The sequence below is a fragment of the Myiozetetes cayanensis genome, unplaced genomic scaffold (assembly GCF_022539395.1).
Source record: "Myiozetetes cayanensis isolate MyiCay16 unplaced genomic scaffold, myiCay2020 scf5-8, whole genome shotgun sequence".
In the NCBI taxonomy this organism is placed as follows: domain Eukaryota; kingdom Metazoa; phylum Chordata; class Aves; order Passeriformes; family Tyrannidae; genus Myiozetetes; species Myiozetetes cayanensis.
The window spans coordinates 9,896,155-9,910,933 of record NW_026087742.1 but is presented as its reverse complement, the minus strand read 5'-3'; the positions used below and the strand labels follow the sequence as shown (position 1 = coordinate 9,910,933).

At 37.4% G+C, this 14,779-nt stretch overlaps 1 protein-coding gene across 1 annotated transcript in view; it reads left to right on the top strand.

Annotated features, from left to right (window-relative positions):
• The first annotated feature begins 5,060 nt into the window (after window positions 1-5,060).
• ROBO2 (roundabout guidance receptor 2) overlaps window positions 5,061-14,779 on the top strand; it is a 1,049,785-nt gene continuing 1,040,066 nt past the window's right edge. Inside the window, exon 1 of the mRNA XM_050333786.1 lies at window positions 5,061-5,129. Coding sequence (XP_050189743.1) covers window positions 5,093-5,129 — 37 coding nt within the window. The 5' untranslated portion in view covers window positions 5,061-5,092. The remainder of the gene's footprint in view (window positions 5,130-14,779) is intronic.

The window sequence follows — 14,779 nt, the reverse complement described above, 5'->3', positions numbered from 1 at the left end:
ACAGTTTTTTGTACATTTAAGAAAGGTCAGAATCTTATTTCAGGGATGTAAAATGCATCCAGTTTAGACTTTGGAATACATATTAGCAAAATTTAGTGTGTCTGTCCTTGGTATTTCCTTAGACATCAGCATTCAAAATATTTTACAGGATGTTTTGTGAGTTTGATGATTTTTTGTCAATTTTTTGGGCTTTGTTTTTTTTCTCTCTCTCTTTTTTTCCATGACTATATAACTCCAAGCATTTCATGTACCTGCTAAAACTCTTGTATCAGACATCCATTTCAGAGAGATCCAGCTGACATGTGAGGCTGGCTGAATTAGCAGTGGCTGGAGAAGACATATATCCCTTTTTGTTGTCCATACCAGATATTTCATAGGTGCTGTATGGAGAGGAAAACTGTACTTTAAATATAGAGTTAAGTGGCTAAATTGTACTTCATGTACAGTAGTAGCTTTCACTTTTATGAGGCAAGTGACATTCTGATGATTTGCCAGAAAGCTGGCATATTTTTACCTGTCATTTACCAAAAATTTACTGAGCACATGCTTGCATGAGCTAAATATTGGGCTTTATTAATTAAACTTTGTAAATAAACTTGTAAATTACTTACGCTAAGAAGGATGCTTACATCTACATAGTTAATATACTCAGTGATTCAAAAAAGACAAAAGCACATAAAATAATTCAGGCAGTTACAGAAAGAAAGCAAAATAGTTCTGTTATTGCCACCCCCGAATCAAATTCTCCAAAGCCTATGGATTTTAATGGATCATGCCATTGAGATGGCAACAAATCTCTGGTAATGCAGCTGAGAGCCTCCACGCTTTTCATGCCAACACTAATTCAGCAGAAGTCTCCTCTAAAATAAACTTCAAACTTTGTTACAGTCCTTTATATGACAGGTTTATCTGTGTTCGCTGATTTCCTGCCAACTGACTGCACCTGGTTCACTCTAAATTAGTTACAGTTAATTGTCAATAAATGTGAAGAAGGTCCCCTTGCCATTTTTTCTTGGCTGTGAAGCTGGTGAGTCTAGTAGCTATTTTACAGTTAGAGTACTGTTTAATACATAAGTTTTGAGGAGAAAAAAAGAGTAAAACTAATAGTGGTGGTGATTGGTTTTGTTTTGTTGGTTTTTCCTATGTACTTTCTGGTGCAGGCAATATGTGAGCACAGCTGCATTAAGGTGTTAATCGAGGTGTTATTTAATTCAGCTGAGTCCTGTTTGGAGTGACTATAAAGGGTGTGGGGGTTGCTTTCCCTTTTTTTTTTTTTTTTTTTTTCTTTCTGTGAAGGGGAAGGGTTGGTTTAGAAGAAGCAGGGAGAAGGAAGCCCTACAGGTAAGGTTTTGTATTTCTGTTAGTCTGGTGTTTTTAACTCTCTGGTACTTTTCCTTTTGTAGCAGGTTTGGAGGATAAAATAAAAAATAAATTTTTCTCTGCAGAGATAGAGGGATTAATAATTCTTTTGTCCCTTTGGAAGATGGGTTTTATTTATCTCTTGGCTTTCCTTCTTGCCACAAAGAAGTCGTGCTTTTAAAATGAGATATTTTGTTACTTTTAATTATAATTTCTGTTCATCTCTTCATACTTGTTGCAACTGATGTTCCTATTAATCCAGCTATTAAACCACTTATGGTTTGGTTCTGTCCTTGGTCATTTTATTCCTGTGTTAGAAGGGCTGAAGCAGCACTGGTGTAAATCCAAATGCTGTAAAGGTTGATTATAGACTTGCAGTTAAGCTCTTTTATTGCAATGTAGCCTCTATTAGAGCAAGTGTTCCATAATTAAAAAATGTGTTTGCTTGAGATAAACCTGTTTCCCTGCACCTGTGTGGAAAGTGAGGCTTAGGATTCAGAGGAGATTAACCTTTTTGATTCTCAGTCAGTTTTCAGCTTCTCTAATGAAAGCCTTTCTGTTGAATTTTCTTTGGGACATAGAAATTCTAGTTTTAACTTGGCAGTTAAATATGTGTCAGTCACTGTTCTTTGCTTCTTTTCCTTTACAAACTATCGCATCAAAGACAGGAAATATAATAAGAATAGTATCTACAAGGCTTAGATCCCCTCCCTCTCACTGGAGTTCTGTGTTGTTGTAAAGTGTGCTGCTTCAACCTGTCCCTTGCACTCCCTTCTGCCTCACTCTTAGTCTTTCATGGATGATTCCTGTGTTGTGAAGATCTAAAAAACTCACAATTTTTGCTTCTTCTATTCTCATTTTGAATACTATGGATATTGATATCTAGGCTTCCTCCTAGTTAGATAGGTATTGTTTTCCTCTATGAGCTTGCAGGATTCTGATAGAACCACAGAATGGCCTGGGTTGGAAGGGACCTTAAAGCTCATCCAGTTACAATTCCCTGTGCCATGGGCAGGTACACCTTTCACCAGACCAGGCTGTTCAAGGCCCTTTCCAACCTGGCCTCGAATACTCACAGGGATGGGGCATCCACAGCTCCTCTGGGCACCTGTGCCAGAGGCTGAAATGGTTAATGATTTAGGCATTCCAGAATTGCCAGGGGACTTCTGCAGGCTGGGAAGAGGCACCTGGACCATCCCCCCTGTCAGTGCCAAGTCCTGAAAAGATGGGAAAAGCTGTGTCTATGTGAACTCTGTGCTGGGCTGTCAGAGATGTTGGAGTTTCATGCCATGGCCCATCAAAGCCCATCCCCCTGCTAATCCCGAAAGGTGGGAAAAACCCTTTTACTGTGCCCCTCACAGGAACTCTGCAAAGGCCCAGGAGACATTGGAGGCTCATGGCATGGCCCATGACACTATCCATGGATATAATAACTCATAACTTCTTTGAGGGTGTGGGTTTCCCTCCCCCACCCCCAATGGATCAAGACCACAACTTCAACTGACACACATGGAAGCTGCAACTACCAGGTTTCATTGCTGGACCCCATGGGCAGTGACCATATACATTTTTCCACTCTCATCTTTTCTTTGCTTACTCTCCCTTACCCTTATCCTGTCTTTCCCTTCCTCTCCCTTATGCTTTTTCCCTAAAGGTTATCTTTATACCATATTGCTATAGATGATAACACCCAAAATGGCAACATACCTGTTTACCTTTGGAACAAAATTGTTCTAAAATAAACCCTACATGTAAATGTTTTCAAACAGCGGTTATTCAGTGTTGTTTCACTCTAATCCACCCCAAGGCATTTATTAATAAGAAACTGGGTTACCTCCCAGGTTTCTTGTAGGCCCTCCCCTTCAGGTACTTTCTTAGCTGTAGCCCCTCCCTCCCCTTCATTGCTTTCTTAGCTGTAATATTTATATTACAGCTAGCAGGGATGTAGATACAAATGCCAGATTTTCATGGAACTCTAGCTTTCTGTAGACACAGTGGAAACAAAAATTATCTTGGACATTTTAATTAATAGTAAAGTAGGTAAATAACTAATGAATACCATCTGTTTGCTTACACTGAGAATCAAAAATGTGTCTGTTACTTTGGGGAAAGAATATTCATGAAACAGAATCTCTCTTTTCCGAGATGCTGTTTTTACAAAACTATTTCTTCGACCTTTCAGTGGTAAAGTTTATGTATTTTTAGGGCATTTCTTCATATTTGTTGTTCTGCACTTTTGCTTTGAAACTCCTGTTTTCAGAGGTTTGCCTCTCCTTTCCTCTTGGGGTTAAATAGTTAGGAAAAAGTCAAGGCAAAACAAAACTTTAATGTCTCTTTCTCTCTGCTGTCCATATGTGAAAGGGGACAGGGAACCGGGACTGCTGGCTGGGGAGGGCACTGTTTTGCTGAAATAGCTGCTCTAGTGGGGCCTGAAATGAGCTCTTAGATCAGAATTGAGAACTGAAGTTTATATATCATATATATAATTATATACAGTATCATTTCAGTTGAACCTTTTGCTATGGATTGCTTTTGCATCCTTGGGTTTGTAAAATAGATGGGTTTTTAAATAAAACTTACTATAATAGCTATATTAAAAGTATGCCTAATCAGCCAGTATGTAAACATTCCCTTCTGTTAGTGTAGCGTTTTCCCTGTTTGCTTTATAGTTTTTTTTAAATTACTGAAACACTGTTCACAAGAACTTTACAGTTGTTTATAATGTAAAATCACAGGAATTTTTCACAATGCTATATTATAAAGGAATTATTGCAAGATTTTCCACATACTGGATAAATTACCTTACTGTTCATATTCCAGTGTCTGTAATACTTGCCTGTGCTTTAGGGTAGAATTGACATCTTATTTTTTTCCATCCAGGCCAGTGTACTTAATATGATTCTGACAAATGACTATTTGATTAAAGAGACCTTCTGAAGAAGCAGACCTGAGTCAGAGTGGTGTAAGAGGCAGAGTGGGGGGAATAATTAACAGGCAACTGTTGCATAAGTCAGTGACGTTGCCCAGAGAAGCTGTGGATGCCCCATACCAGGGAGTGTTCAAGGCCAGGCTGGATGGGATGGGGCACTGAGCAACCTGGTCTAGCGGAGGGTGTCCCTGCTCATGGCAGAAAGGTTGGAACTAGATCATCTTTAAGGTCCCTTCCAAATCAGACCATTCTTTGATGGGGAAAATGTTAGTGCAGGAAAGCCCACAGTGAAATGCAATGCTGTAAAACCCCAAGCTTTTAAAAATTCAAGTTTAAGGATTAATTGAGAGATTTTGCCTCAAAAGAGTTTCTATACAGCAAGACTTCTGAGTGACTCAGTGAAGTGCTGCTTGTTCAGGTCTCTTAAACCTGGCTGGACTTGAACCTATTTCTTTTGTAAAGTTCAGGACCTCTGTATGAAAGGTAAATTCAAGCATTTTCAGAGCAACTTACTTTGGTTTAGTAGCCTGTGAGGTAACAGTCTTGAGCAAACAGTCAAGGAGGTTCTGAATGAAAAACCATTTTTACCAGTGAGTATTTATTAAAGTATGGTAGTAAATGTGTACGGAGGAAATTTCTGGGGATTTTGTTTTGTTTTGCTCTACCCAAAGGTATATTTCCCAAGAGGTATAACTAAAACATTCAATAATATTTCTTTGTATAGCATCCAATAATGCAATGGCTGGAAGACAAGAAAGCGGTGGAGTAGCTGGGCGAGTGCACTGGATATTATCAATAATTTTGATGCTGTGGAGTTACCAGATCAGTGGACAAGGACAAGGTAAGTGAGGATTTTTTACTGAAACTTTTGCTGTTTGCTCAGTGTTCTGTAGCACTGTTTGGAGAAACAAAGGTGTACGATGATATGCTGGACTTGTGTGAACTGCTGACAAGAAAATGGAATATTTTCTATTATTTCTAAGAGGTCAAATGCTGTTTGGAGAACGTCTCGATGCTTTAAGAGATTATCCAGGTGCTTGAATCTGTTTTGTTGTGCACAGTGATTGGAGTGTGCCTTGAAATAGGTCATCTACTTTTATCTGTTGTTGGCTATCTGGAGAAGGAGAATTAGTTGTTTAAGAGGTTATAAACATGGACAATTTGTGTTGCTTGGCTGTGATATCTGCAATGAACATGCAATATTCTGAAAGGCTTTTGTGGCCATGCTGTAAATATTTTCCATGTTGTGTTCCTGTCTCACTGATAGGGGTGCATAACAGCTGCAAGAATGTAGACAGGCAAAAAAAGCAGTATAACTTCTTAGGGTTTTGTTTTTGAAAAATGAAGCATTATTGCATGCTTCTGAGCTGAGGACTGTACCTAAGGGCTGGTAATAACAGGCTGTTGTATTTTTAATATATACTTAGTGTAAAAGATGCTTGTGTGTTTTCTGTCAAGTGGATACGTGTTCCCTTTTGAGGTATGCCAAGCACATTTCCGATGAGCTTTCTATGTCCTTAATTTATTTCTCAATTGGGGAAAGCTGTCTGATGTCTGACTACAGGCTCTCTGCTGCTCTAGTCCATGGCTACAGGCACCAGACTGGCTGGTGTATGGATCCTGTGCTGGGTTGCTTCACCAGTTCAGCAGTTTGGGCTGAAGTAAATAGTTCTAGGCTTTTGAAAGGACAATGATGTTTGCTTGCTGTAGTTCTAAGTGTAGGAATTGGATGTAAACTGTGCACTGGAATTCTACAGCTGGTCACCAGACATGCAGAGGAGCTTTTCTGTGGTATGAACTGTATCTGTACGAAAAGGTGGGTTGGTTTTCTAAAGCTTCCATTTCAATATTTTTGTCTTTGACTTGGAAAAGCAGGTATGTTAGAAGACCGACTTGTTCTCTTTTTTTGGGTATTGTGCTAAAATGTAGCAGGTGTGGTAAATTTTTTGGGTTTTATGAAATGCTGGTGAATGGTACTGGAAAGAAACACAGATACAGTAACTCAAGAGTTTGTTTTCAAAGTGACCAATGTGAAGACACTTGTGCTGTGAAATATTCTTTCTATGGTTCTTTGAGTTTCTGTCTGATGACAAGTATTGAAGATTGCAGTCTTGATTTGTGAAATGATCTTTGTCATGTAGTTCTGTGCTTGTTTTCTAATTACTACTTATTTATAACTTAGAGAAATGAAACCTTGTCTTGAATGTAAAATGGTTCCCTAAAACTGGCAGTAACCCTTACTGGAAAAGGGATATGAACTTCCATAGTACCATTTTGCTTTGATTTTGAATAACTTTGATAGGTTGTTCAGCAGCTTGTGAATATTAAGAAATAACTTTAAGCAGGCCCAGTGTAACAAAGCTGGCTGTGTTTCAGTGATGGAAGTGTAGTGTGGAATTATGAGCATACATACTTATTGCAACTGATGTGGACTTCTTGAACCTTCACTTGAGAAATGGGAATTTTTAGTCCTCTGGCAATTAAGTAGTAAATTATAAACAAGGAGCAAATATTTTCTTGGTATAATTACATAGGGTATTTGGAAAATGTGAAATGTCTTTAAGTTGCTGGATATATCCCTAATTTTGCTGTGGGTTTCTATTAACACTTTATTTTTTTTAAGGTAAAAAGCAAAGCCCTCTGGGCATGCCTTGCAGGAGCATAGGAAATGTAAAGGATAACTTGATTAATTTGAGCAAAATTATAAATTTTGATTATTTGGAGTCTATCAGGACAATAAAATGAAGAAATAATTATTCTGTGTCTGGGCATAGAACCAAAAGTGTTTAAAAGCCATATGGCTGCATTTAAAGAAAACAGCTTCTGAGTCACATAACTTCAGTGTGAGTGGGTTGCTATGGAAGTTAGAAAGAAACCAGCATTTGTTCCACTTCCATTTCCAATCTGAATAGTAAATTCAAATTAAAAAAAACCTTTTATTTTTTAACAACTCTTCCTGTCTATTTCCTTTTACACATTAACCCAAGCCACTCTGTTTTTTGATGTCCATGCATCTGCATCTTGCTCTGTTTGTGTTGCTTATGATTAGTTTCTTCTGCCTACCCAGTGGAAGTGTCCAGTTGAGACTGGAATAAGGAAGAACCTGTCTTGTTTTATTCTGCACTCTTGCAAAATAGACAAATGTGGAATTTCTAGAGTTTTGCATCCATTCTGATTTTTTCACTAACCTGAATATAACAGCTATTCCTCTCTCTTCAACCCCAGCCTACATTTTGTACTCATAAGTAACTTCCAAAAAATATTTATCTCTTTAACACTGAACCTTGAGTAATCTGAAGAATATTTTGAGGCAGTTACTTTTTCTTGGTGAAAGGAACGTAGAATTGGAAGCTACTTGAACAATAAGCAGACAATTACTGTTCAGCAATACTCTGAAACAGTGTTAGTATTGATACTTAGGAAGAAGATGAATAAGGAGTCATGGAATCTAATAATTCTCAGACTTGCAAAAGAAGTGAGTGTTGCTTAATGTCTGGAATTTCACTGCTGTATGGAGATGAAGCAGGTGCTCTCTTTGAAGCTCTGGAGATGCTGGATAAAGCAGTGTCTGCTCTCTGAAGAACACAGCAGTAATGCTGGTGTCCTTGGATATATGTTTCCTGCTGAAGGAGGTCCTTTTAAATCTTTTTTCAGAGCTGTCAGGGTACAGTGTTGACAGGTTGCTTTATTTAATGATCAGGTATAAAGGCTGTGCAATGTACTACAGCCAAGAGGCTTCAGAGCTCAAACTGAGTGTGCTAGAAAGCAGTGGGTGTCACTGGCTGGCCAGGCTTTGACCCCCTGCCTGCAGGAATTTTTTCCTCCAATTTAGACCTATTTGGAGAAAAGCATCTTAACTTTTGAATTGAAATATGATTGTAGGGTTTTTGTTTTTTTTTTAAATTTTGTAACTTTAACCAATGATAAAGCAGGTCATGCTCAGCCAACATTACAGCTAACTTGGAATACACAGGAGTATATATCAATGTACATTCACAAACAGTAAAAAGGAGTCTTTGCTGGACTTTAGAGTCATAAGGTTGATGCTTAGAGCTGAAAACAAGCATTCAAATTGCCTCACTTTCAGCCGGTTTTTTTTTTGTGTCTGTGTTGTTGACAAAAAAACCAAATCTGCCCCCATAGGTGCTCCAAATGCAAAGAATAACAGTGTCTTTTCTCAGTCCTGTAATCGTTGAGGTTACTGTGGCTTATTGGTGGTGCTAAGGAAAGTGATTGAGAGTACCTGAGATTTCTTCACAAACTTATCCTTAGTAACTTGTTTTGACTCTGAAAACTAAGCTATGATATCTACTTCTAACCACTGCATGTTTCTGTGGACTGAAGCAGCTGTGTGTAAGTACCTTCCTCTATCTCAGCTGTTTGTCTGACAAGGAAAAGGCAGAAATATTTTCTGTGTATGGAGGTTGTGTGTGTACATATGCAGTTGTATGACACTAAATTTATATATGACTAGTGATTTTGGTTTTAAAAAACTGTAAAACACCAGAGAAGTAAAACCTGTATGTAGAAAGCAGGAGTTTTGTAGCCTTTAAGCAAATGTGCAAACCCCTGAGTAATCTGTAAATGCTTAACAAAGAGTATAATGTACATAAAATACAGTTATGTAGAAAGCATCATGGATGTCTTGGTGGGCAGAGCATCAAACGTGAGTCAGTGGCGTGTCCTGTAGCTGAGGGAAACGAGCTGCAGCCTATGTGGCATTAGCAGAAGTCTGGCAGGCAGTCTGGGGGTAATGTAACTCATGGGATTGCAGCTGAGATGCTTCACTGAGACTTGGGCCCCCTCAGTACGAGGGACAGGCTGGCAAAATGTGGTGAGTGCAGCTGAAGGCCACAGTGGTCATTGGGAACTGGAAAATGGATGTGCAGGAAGAGGGAGTGAAGCTTCCTTCAGAGATGCACAAGAGCAGTGGTAGTGAGGTTCAGTCTGAAATATGAAACAGCTTCTTTTGGCTGGCAATGTGAGTGGCAAAAGTTGCAATTGTTTGTTAAAAATTATGCTTTGTACTTGCAGACAAATTAGAAAAAAGATTCTATGCTAGTGTGACATGTATTTTAGAAATGTGTTTTGGAGAATGGACTAGGGCAAGCTTCATGTAAATAGTGTGGTATTAATGGCAAGATAGTAAGAAGACAAAACATGTTGGGCCAGTCAGTACCCACAAATGTGGGAGTCATAACATTGTGTTATTGTGCTGGAAAAACTTCTTGTCTGGAAAGCAAATATTTGGGATAGGGGAACTGGGGAGAGAGGTATTGCTGGAAGGACCTCCTGCACCCATTTGAGTCACCCTCTAGTCCCTGCTTGCATGTCAAACTCTACTTAAATGTACTGTAAAACTTCAGTGTAAAGGAATTAATCTCCTACAATTCATATCTCTTTTTTAGGTAATTAGGTACTAAAGAAATACATATGTGCTTTTAATGTCTCTCCAAAGATTATCAGGATGTGTTGTAGGATGTATGAAATTGTTTTAAGGTAATCAGTTCATATCCTTTTAATGACAGCAAAGTTCATTCCAGCAAAATGAAACTAGTCTATACTGCTTTACTGGGAAGGATTCTATTGCAGAGAGGTGGTGAGCACTCACTTGGGATTCCACATTGAGTCTCTGATAGACCTGTGCTTGGATCTAAAATTAGATTCAACCCAGATGACAAGCCTAAATAGTCTTTGCTTATGCACTACTGTATCCAGGCTGTTATAGTAAGAGTAATTTGGGGTGGGACAACCCAAGCTCTTCAGGTGTGTTGTGTTACATTGCTGTAGTTCCTTCTTTCCTGCTGCTTCCTCACTGTGGAGTTCTAGTGGGTATTAGAGTTAAGTTGTGATGAAGAAACTAAGTAATGCTGGGGCTAGACCTGCCTTCTGTATCCTCCTATGTGAAATCAGAGGCATTTGAGTGAGTTCTTAGAAACAACAAACCCAAACTTTTATTCTTGAGACTAAGAGGTACTGTGGTGGAAAGAACAGAAGATGTTTGTGGATAGTACACCTAAGACTCCTGTTCTCACTTCTGCCAGTTCAAATTTAATGTTGAATTTTATATGTGGAAAGGAAAGGTGCATTGTAGGTATGTTTTCATATAAAAAAGTGTTTAAACTGCAAAGAGAAGTCTTCTGGTTCATCAGTCTGTATTGGAGAGCTTCAGCTTTAATGAAAAAAGCATCAGCCCTAATGCAAACCGACTACTGTGTGTCTTATAATAATGTTCTCAAAATACATTTGAAAACACAGTATCAGCAAGTACCTTTACCCTACAAAGTGCCAGTAGTTTTCTGAAGCAATTGAACATGATTTAGTACTTAACCTTTATCTCTTGTACATTATGCAGCTTTGCTAATGGATAATGGCACTATTTTGAAGGGAGGATTTGTTTTGTTTCTAATGGGATGGTTAATGTTAGCCACTTTAAAATTGGCAAGTAGCCTTTAAAAAAAAGGCTGTTAACCACAAGTACGTTATGTTTTTGAAAATAGTTATGGTTGTCTTCGTTTGTCTTGGCAACACCTTTTGCAGAAACTCTTGATGGTAAAAGAAAGAGTGTTTCTTTAGGCATTCTCTCCTTGTGTCTGTGTACCTGACCCAGTACTGGCTAATTGAAAAGTGAAATGTAAAAAAAACCAAAAAACAAAACAAACAAACCAAAAAAAAAAAAACAAACCAAAACCACCCTAACTGCACATAACATGCTGGAGTACAGCTGAACTCCTACAGGAACTGTGGAATTTAAATTTGATCAGAAAGCCTGCTTTGCTTTTAATCAATTATATTTCCATTTGTCATAAATCCTCCTTGCAGCCAAAGACACTGCAAAGTTAATGCAATCTACAAATATATTGCATTTTTCTTTAGAATTAATCTTCATGGACTTCCATAAAAAGTATAAGATATTGAGCATACAGGCATCCCTCTTTGTGGCCAGTAATCAGAAAAAAAACTTTGTCTTGCTTCTTTCAGAGAGATCCAAGATAACTCAAAAAATACACAATTAAACATAAGACTTCATCATTATAGATTCTATACAACATAATTCTCAGAAGTTATACAACAATGTAATAATACCTGTAGCATTAAGTACAGGAGGAGAACTTGAGTATAGTACCTATTATTAATGAGGAAATGAACATTGACTGACTAAATAACTGAGGAGAAAAGGGTTCTCATCACTGAAGTGACAAAACCTTGAAGTTTTGGGTATAATGTGATAAAAGGGCTTGAGAATTCTGATGGAAACTGTGAACTATCTAAGCGTAAATTCAGGTTTTCCTTATGAGTAATTTGCATGACTGTGTTTTATGACCTGAAAAGTATCTGCCTTTTCTGTGGACTGTGTTCTCCGAGTTTTCCCCAGAATTGCTAGTCTGCATCTTTGAGGGGTGAAAAACCTGCTTGCCCTGAAAGGGTTTTATGGAGAGCAAGAAATTAATTGTTCTATATTGGGAAGCAGTATGCAGTAAATTAGCCCTGATAAAGGAGATGATTGCAATATCTGAATTAAAGGTCTCGTGTTCTATACACAAAGAGCACAGGTACTCTGTTGGTCTTCAGTTCTCACAGCTTAGCTAACCAAAAATCAGTGAGAGATGAAAGCAGATACAGGGTCTGATTTTACCTTCTTTGTTGAACTTGTGCTGCAAAAGTAGACGTGTTTTTATGATATGAAAAAATAAGGGAAACTGAGACAATCTCAACATTAAACACTTGAAATAATGCAATTCAAGATGTAAACAGTTTTTTAACATGATGTTAACTATTGGGCCCCAAGGAGCTATATAGGTAGGATGTTTCTGAGAGCAGGTGTGTACTTTGTGTGGGGCGGGTGGTTTGTTTTGTGAAGAAGGTTCAGTGTTTGCCATCTGCAGCAGGTTAAATCCTCAGCTGATCTATAGGTGGGCCAGAACTTGCTGCTCATTGTGTAGGAATTAAAAATGATCCTATGATCCCTGCACTAAACTCAAAACCAATTTTAATATGCCTTTCCAAAAGGCAAATTTGCTTATTAGGTGACAGGATATGAATAAAACCACCACTTGATACAATTTAGAAAGCTTCACTTTATATAATTTCAAGTAAATCTTTTTCATTTTTGAAAATATGGTGTTCTTGATGTTTTAACAGAATGTATGAGGTTTCAAAAATGTTCTTGGCAGTCACTGTGCTAGTAAGCTTCATGAAAAATAATAAAAATTGGCAGAAAAGAGAATGATACAATGCATGTAGTATAAAACACTTTATTCTGGAACCTGTACAAGTACTAAGTGTCCTAATGTATATTTATTGAGATACAGCTTTGAGTTTTATTTATGTTGCTTTTTAAATTATGGTATTGCAGGATTGTTTTCTTTGTCCTTTGTGTATATATTTGATTATTAAAAGTTACCATACCTGTAAAATATCAGGTCTTGGTGACTTGAGATTAACCTCTAAAAAGATATTCTGACAGGAAGCTCATGGTTCAAACAAGCCTATTTACTGTGTTGGGTAGCTGAAATATATTTGTTTCTAAGTGAGGTTTCTTTTACTTTTCATCTACTTTTTGAGGTTCTCTTTTTTCAACATAAAAAAATAAGATATATATTAACAAACAAACAAACCCAGAAGGAAAGTCATTTTAGCATTTCTAAAAGCATTTCTCCCCATGAACAAGTTCTGTGAAAGCTTCATTGGAGTGAAAATGCCAAGCCTGTGTTCCAGCTACTTACTATAAGTTCAGCATTTGCTCATCTTTCCACAGTCAGCTCTTGTGCTGGGTGGTGACACTTGGGAAACACATACTCCATACTCATTTTTTTCCTTCTACCACTTGCTGGCTGCTTTTTTTTTCAGATCCTCATTTTTCTGGGAAAAATACAGCCCAGCAAAAATTTTAGAATGTGAATCTTGACTGGAAAAAAAAACCAACAAAAGTTGTCTCAAGAGTTGTCTTTATGTTGGTAACCAGAACACCAAATGTCAGCTTCCAGAAGACAATATCTGGGGGAAACTATCAAAATGTACCTGCATAAGTAATGGCCTGTAACTAATGAATTGTGTGAAGATACAGAAGGGGCAGGGAGAGGGAGAACTAAAAAGAGGCATCCTTGGGGTGAGGAGAAAGGTTGAGAGTAACCCTTCTAGCTCTGCTTTGAATATAATTGAGAGGAACCAAAGACTGTTTAACTGCAGACCTGTACAATAGAAAGACTTGAAGACAAATAGAAAATTTATCTTCAATAGTAAAGCTCATAAGTCACCTGATATAAATAGAAGGCAATAGAAAGGGTATCCTGTGCATTATCTTGCATGTAAATCATTTAATTGAAATTTGTGCCAAGTCCCATGTAAGCCATTTCAGCTCTCGCTCTGGAGGTGAATTATTTCTTGGAGATCTCGAGTCTTTCTGTATCTCAATGCCAGTTATGGAATATATCCAGGGAGGGCTAAGAAAGGTTATTAAAGGAAAAAAAAGGAAATTATATTGTTTGGTTATACTTATTAGGTGACATTTTATTAAAGTGAGGAACTCCTCATTAACACTCAGTTCAGAGAAAATGGTCTTCAAAGGATTATCTCATGTATTAGATGAAAGTGTTCAGTGATTTGCAATTTCAGTACAGTCTTTCCTGCACAGTTTAAAAATTGCTAGCAAATGCACAATTAATTACATAACAATTTAACTTTGACAGCTCATTTCTGGATCAGATAAAATAAGTCACAGCCTTCTCATCTTGCTAAATGACATTTCAGTGCTCTGTGACTATGCTTCATAGTTGTAGGGTCATATCATTAAAAATACATGGGTAAGAATGTTGTTTCCATTATTCTAATATGTAGTAGAAAATGCAGATTATGCCTTATCTGTTTAAATCTATCACTGTGAATGTTTTCAATTTTCTCAGTCTGCATTGAAGGTAGGAAATAATTGCATCTTCTAGATTTTTTTATTGTTAAGTTCAGGCAAATAGTAGACATGTATTTCAACTAAATAAGTTGAAAAGCTTATTGAGAAGTACTGAAGTTTTATTTTGCTGCTAAGAAATACTATGTTGTACAGTAAGAGTCCAAAGCATACTATTCTCTTTATGATCTATCTGCAATCTGTGTTTCTTTCAAAAACCCTGGCATTGATCATTACCAGTAATAAATCCTATGATATTTCTCTATTATAGAAAAGTAGCCTAGGGCAATTCTTTTCATGTATATTGCAAGATACATATGTGTGTGTATGTGCCAAGCACCTTCCCCTTACTGCCTGCTGGCTTGATTTGCTGCAAGATTTCATTATTTATTAATTTGAAACATACGGATAATCTCATTTACATGAGGTGACTGTTCCTGAAGTGCACACTGAAAATTTGTCTTCAATAGTAAAACTCATAAATCACCTGACATAAAACTGAGATTTTGCTTTAGAGTAGTACATAGCTCCCAAGAGAACTTTGAGAAATACAAGAGTTCGTTTCACGATGTTTATATTTAGCACTGTCC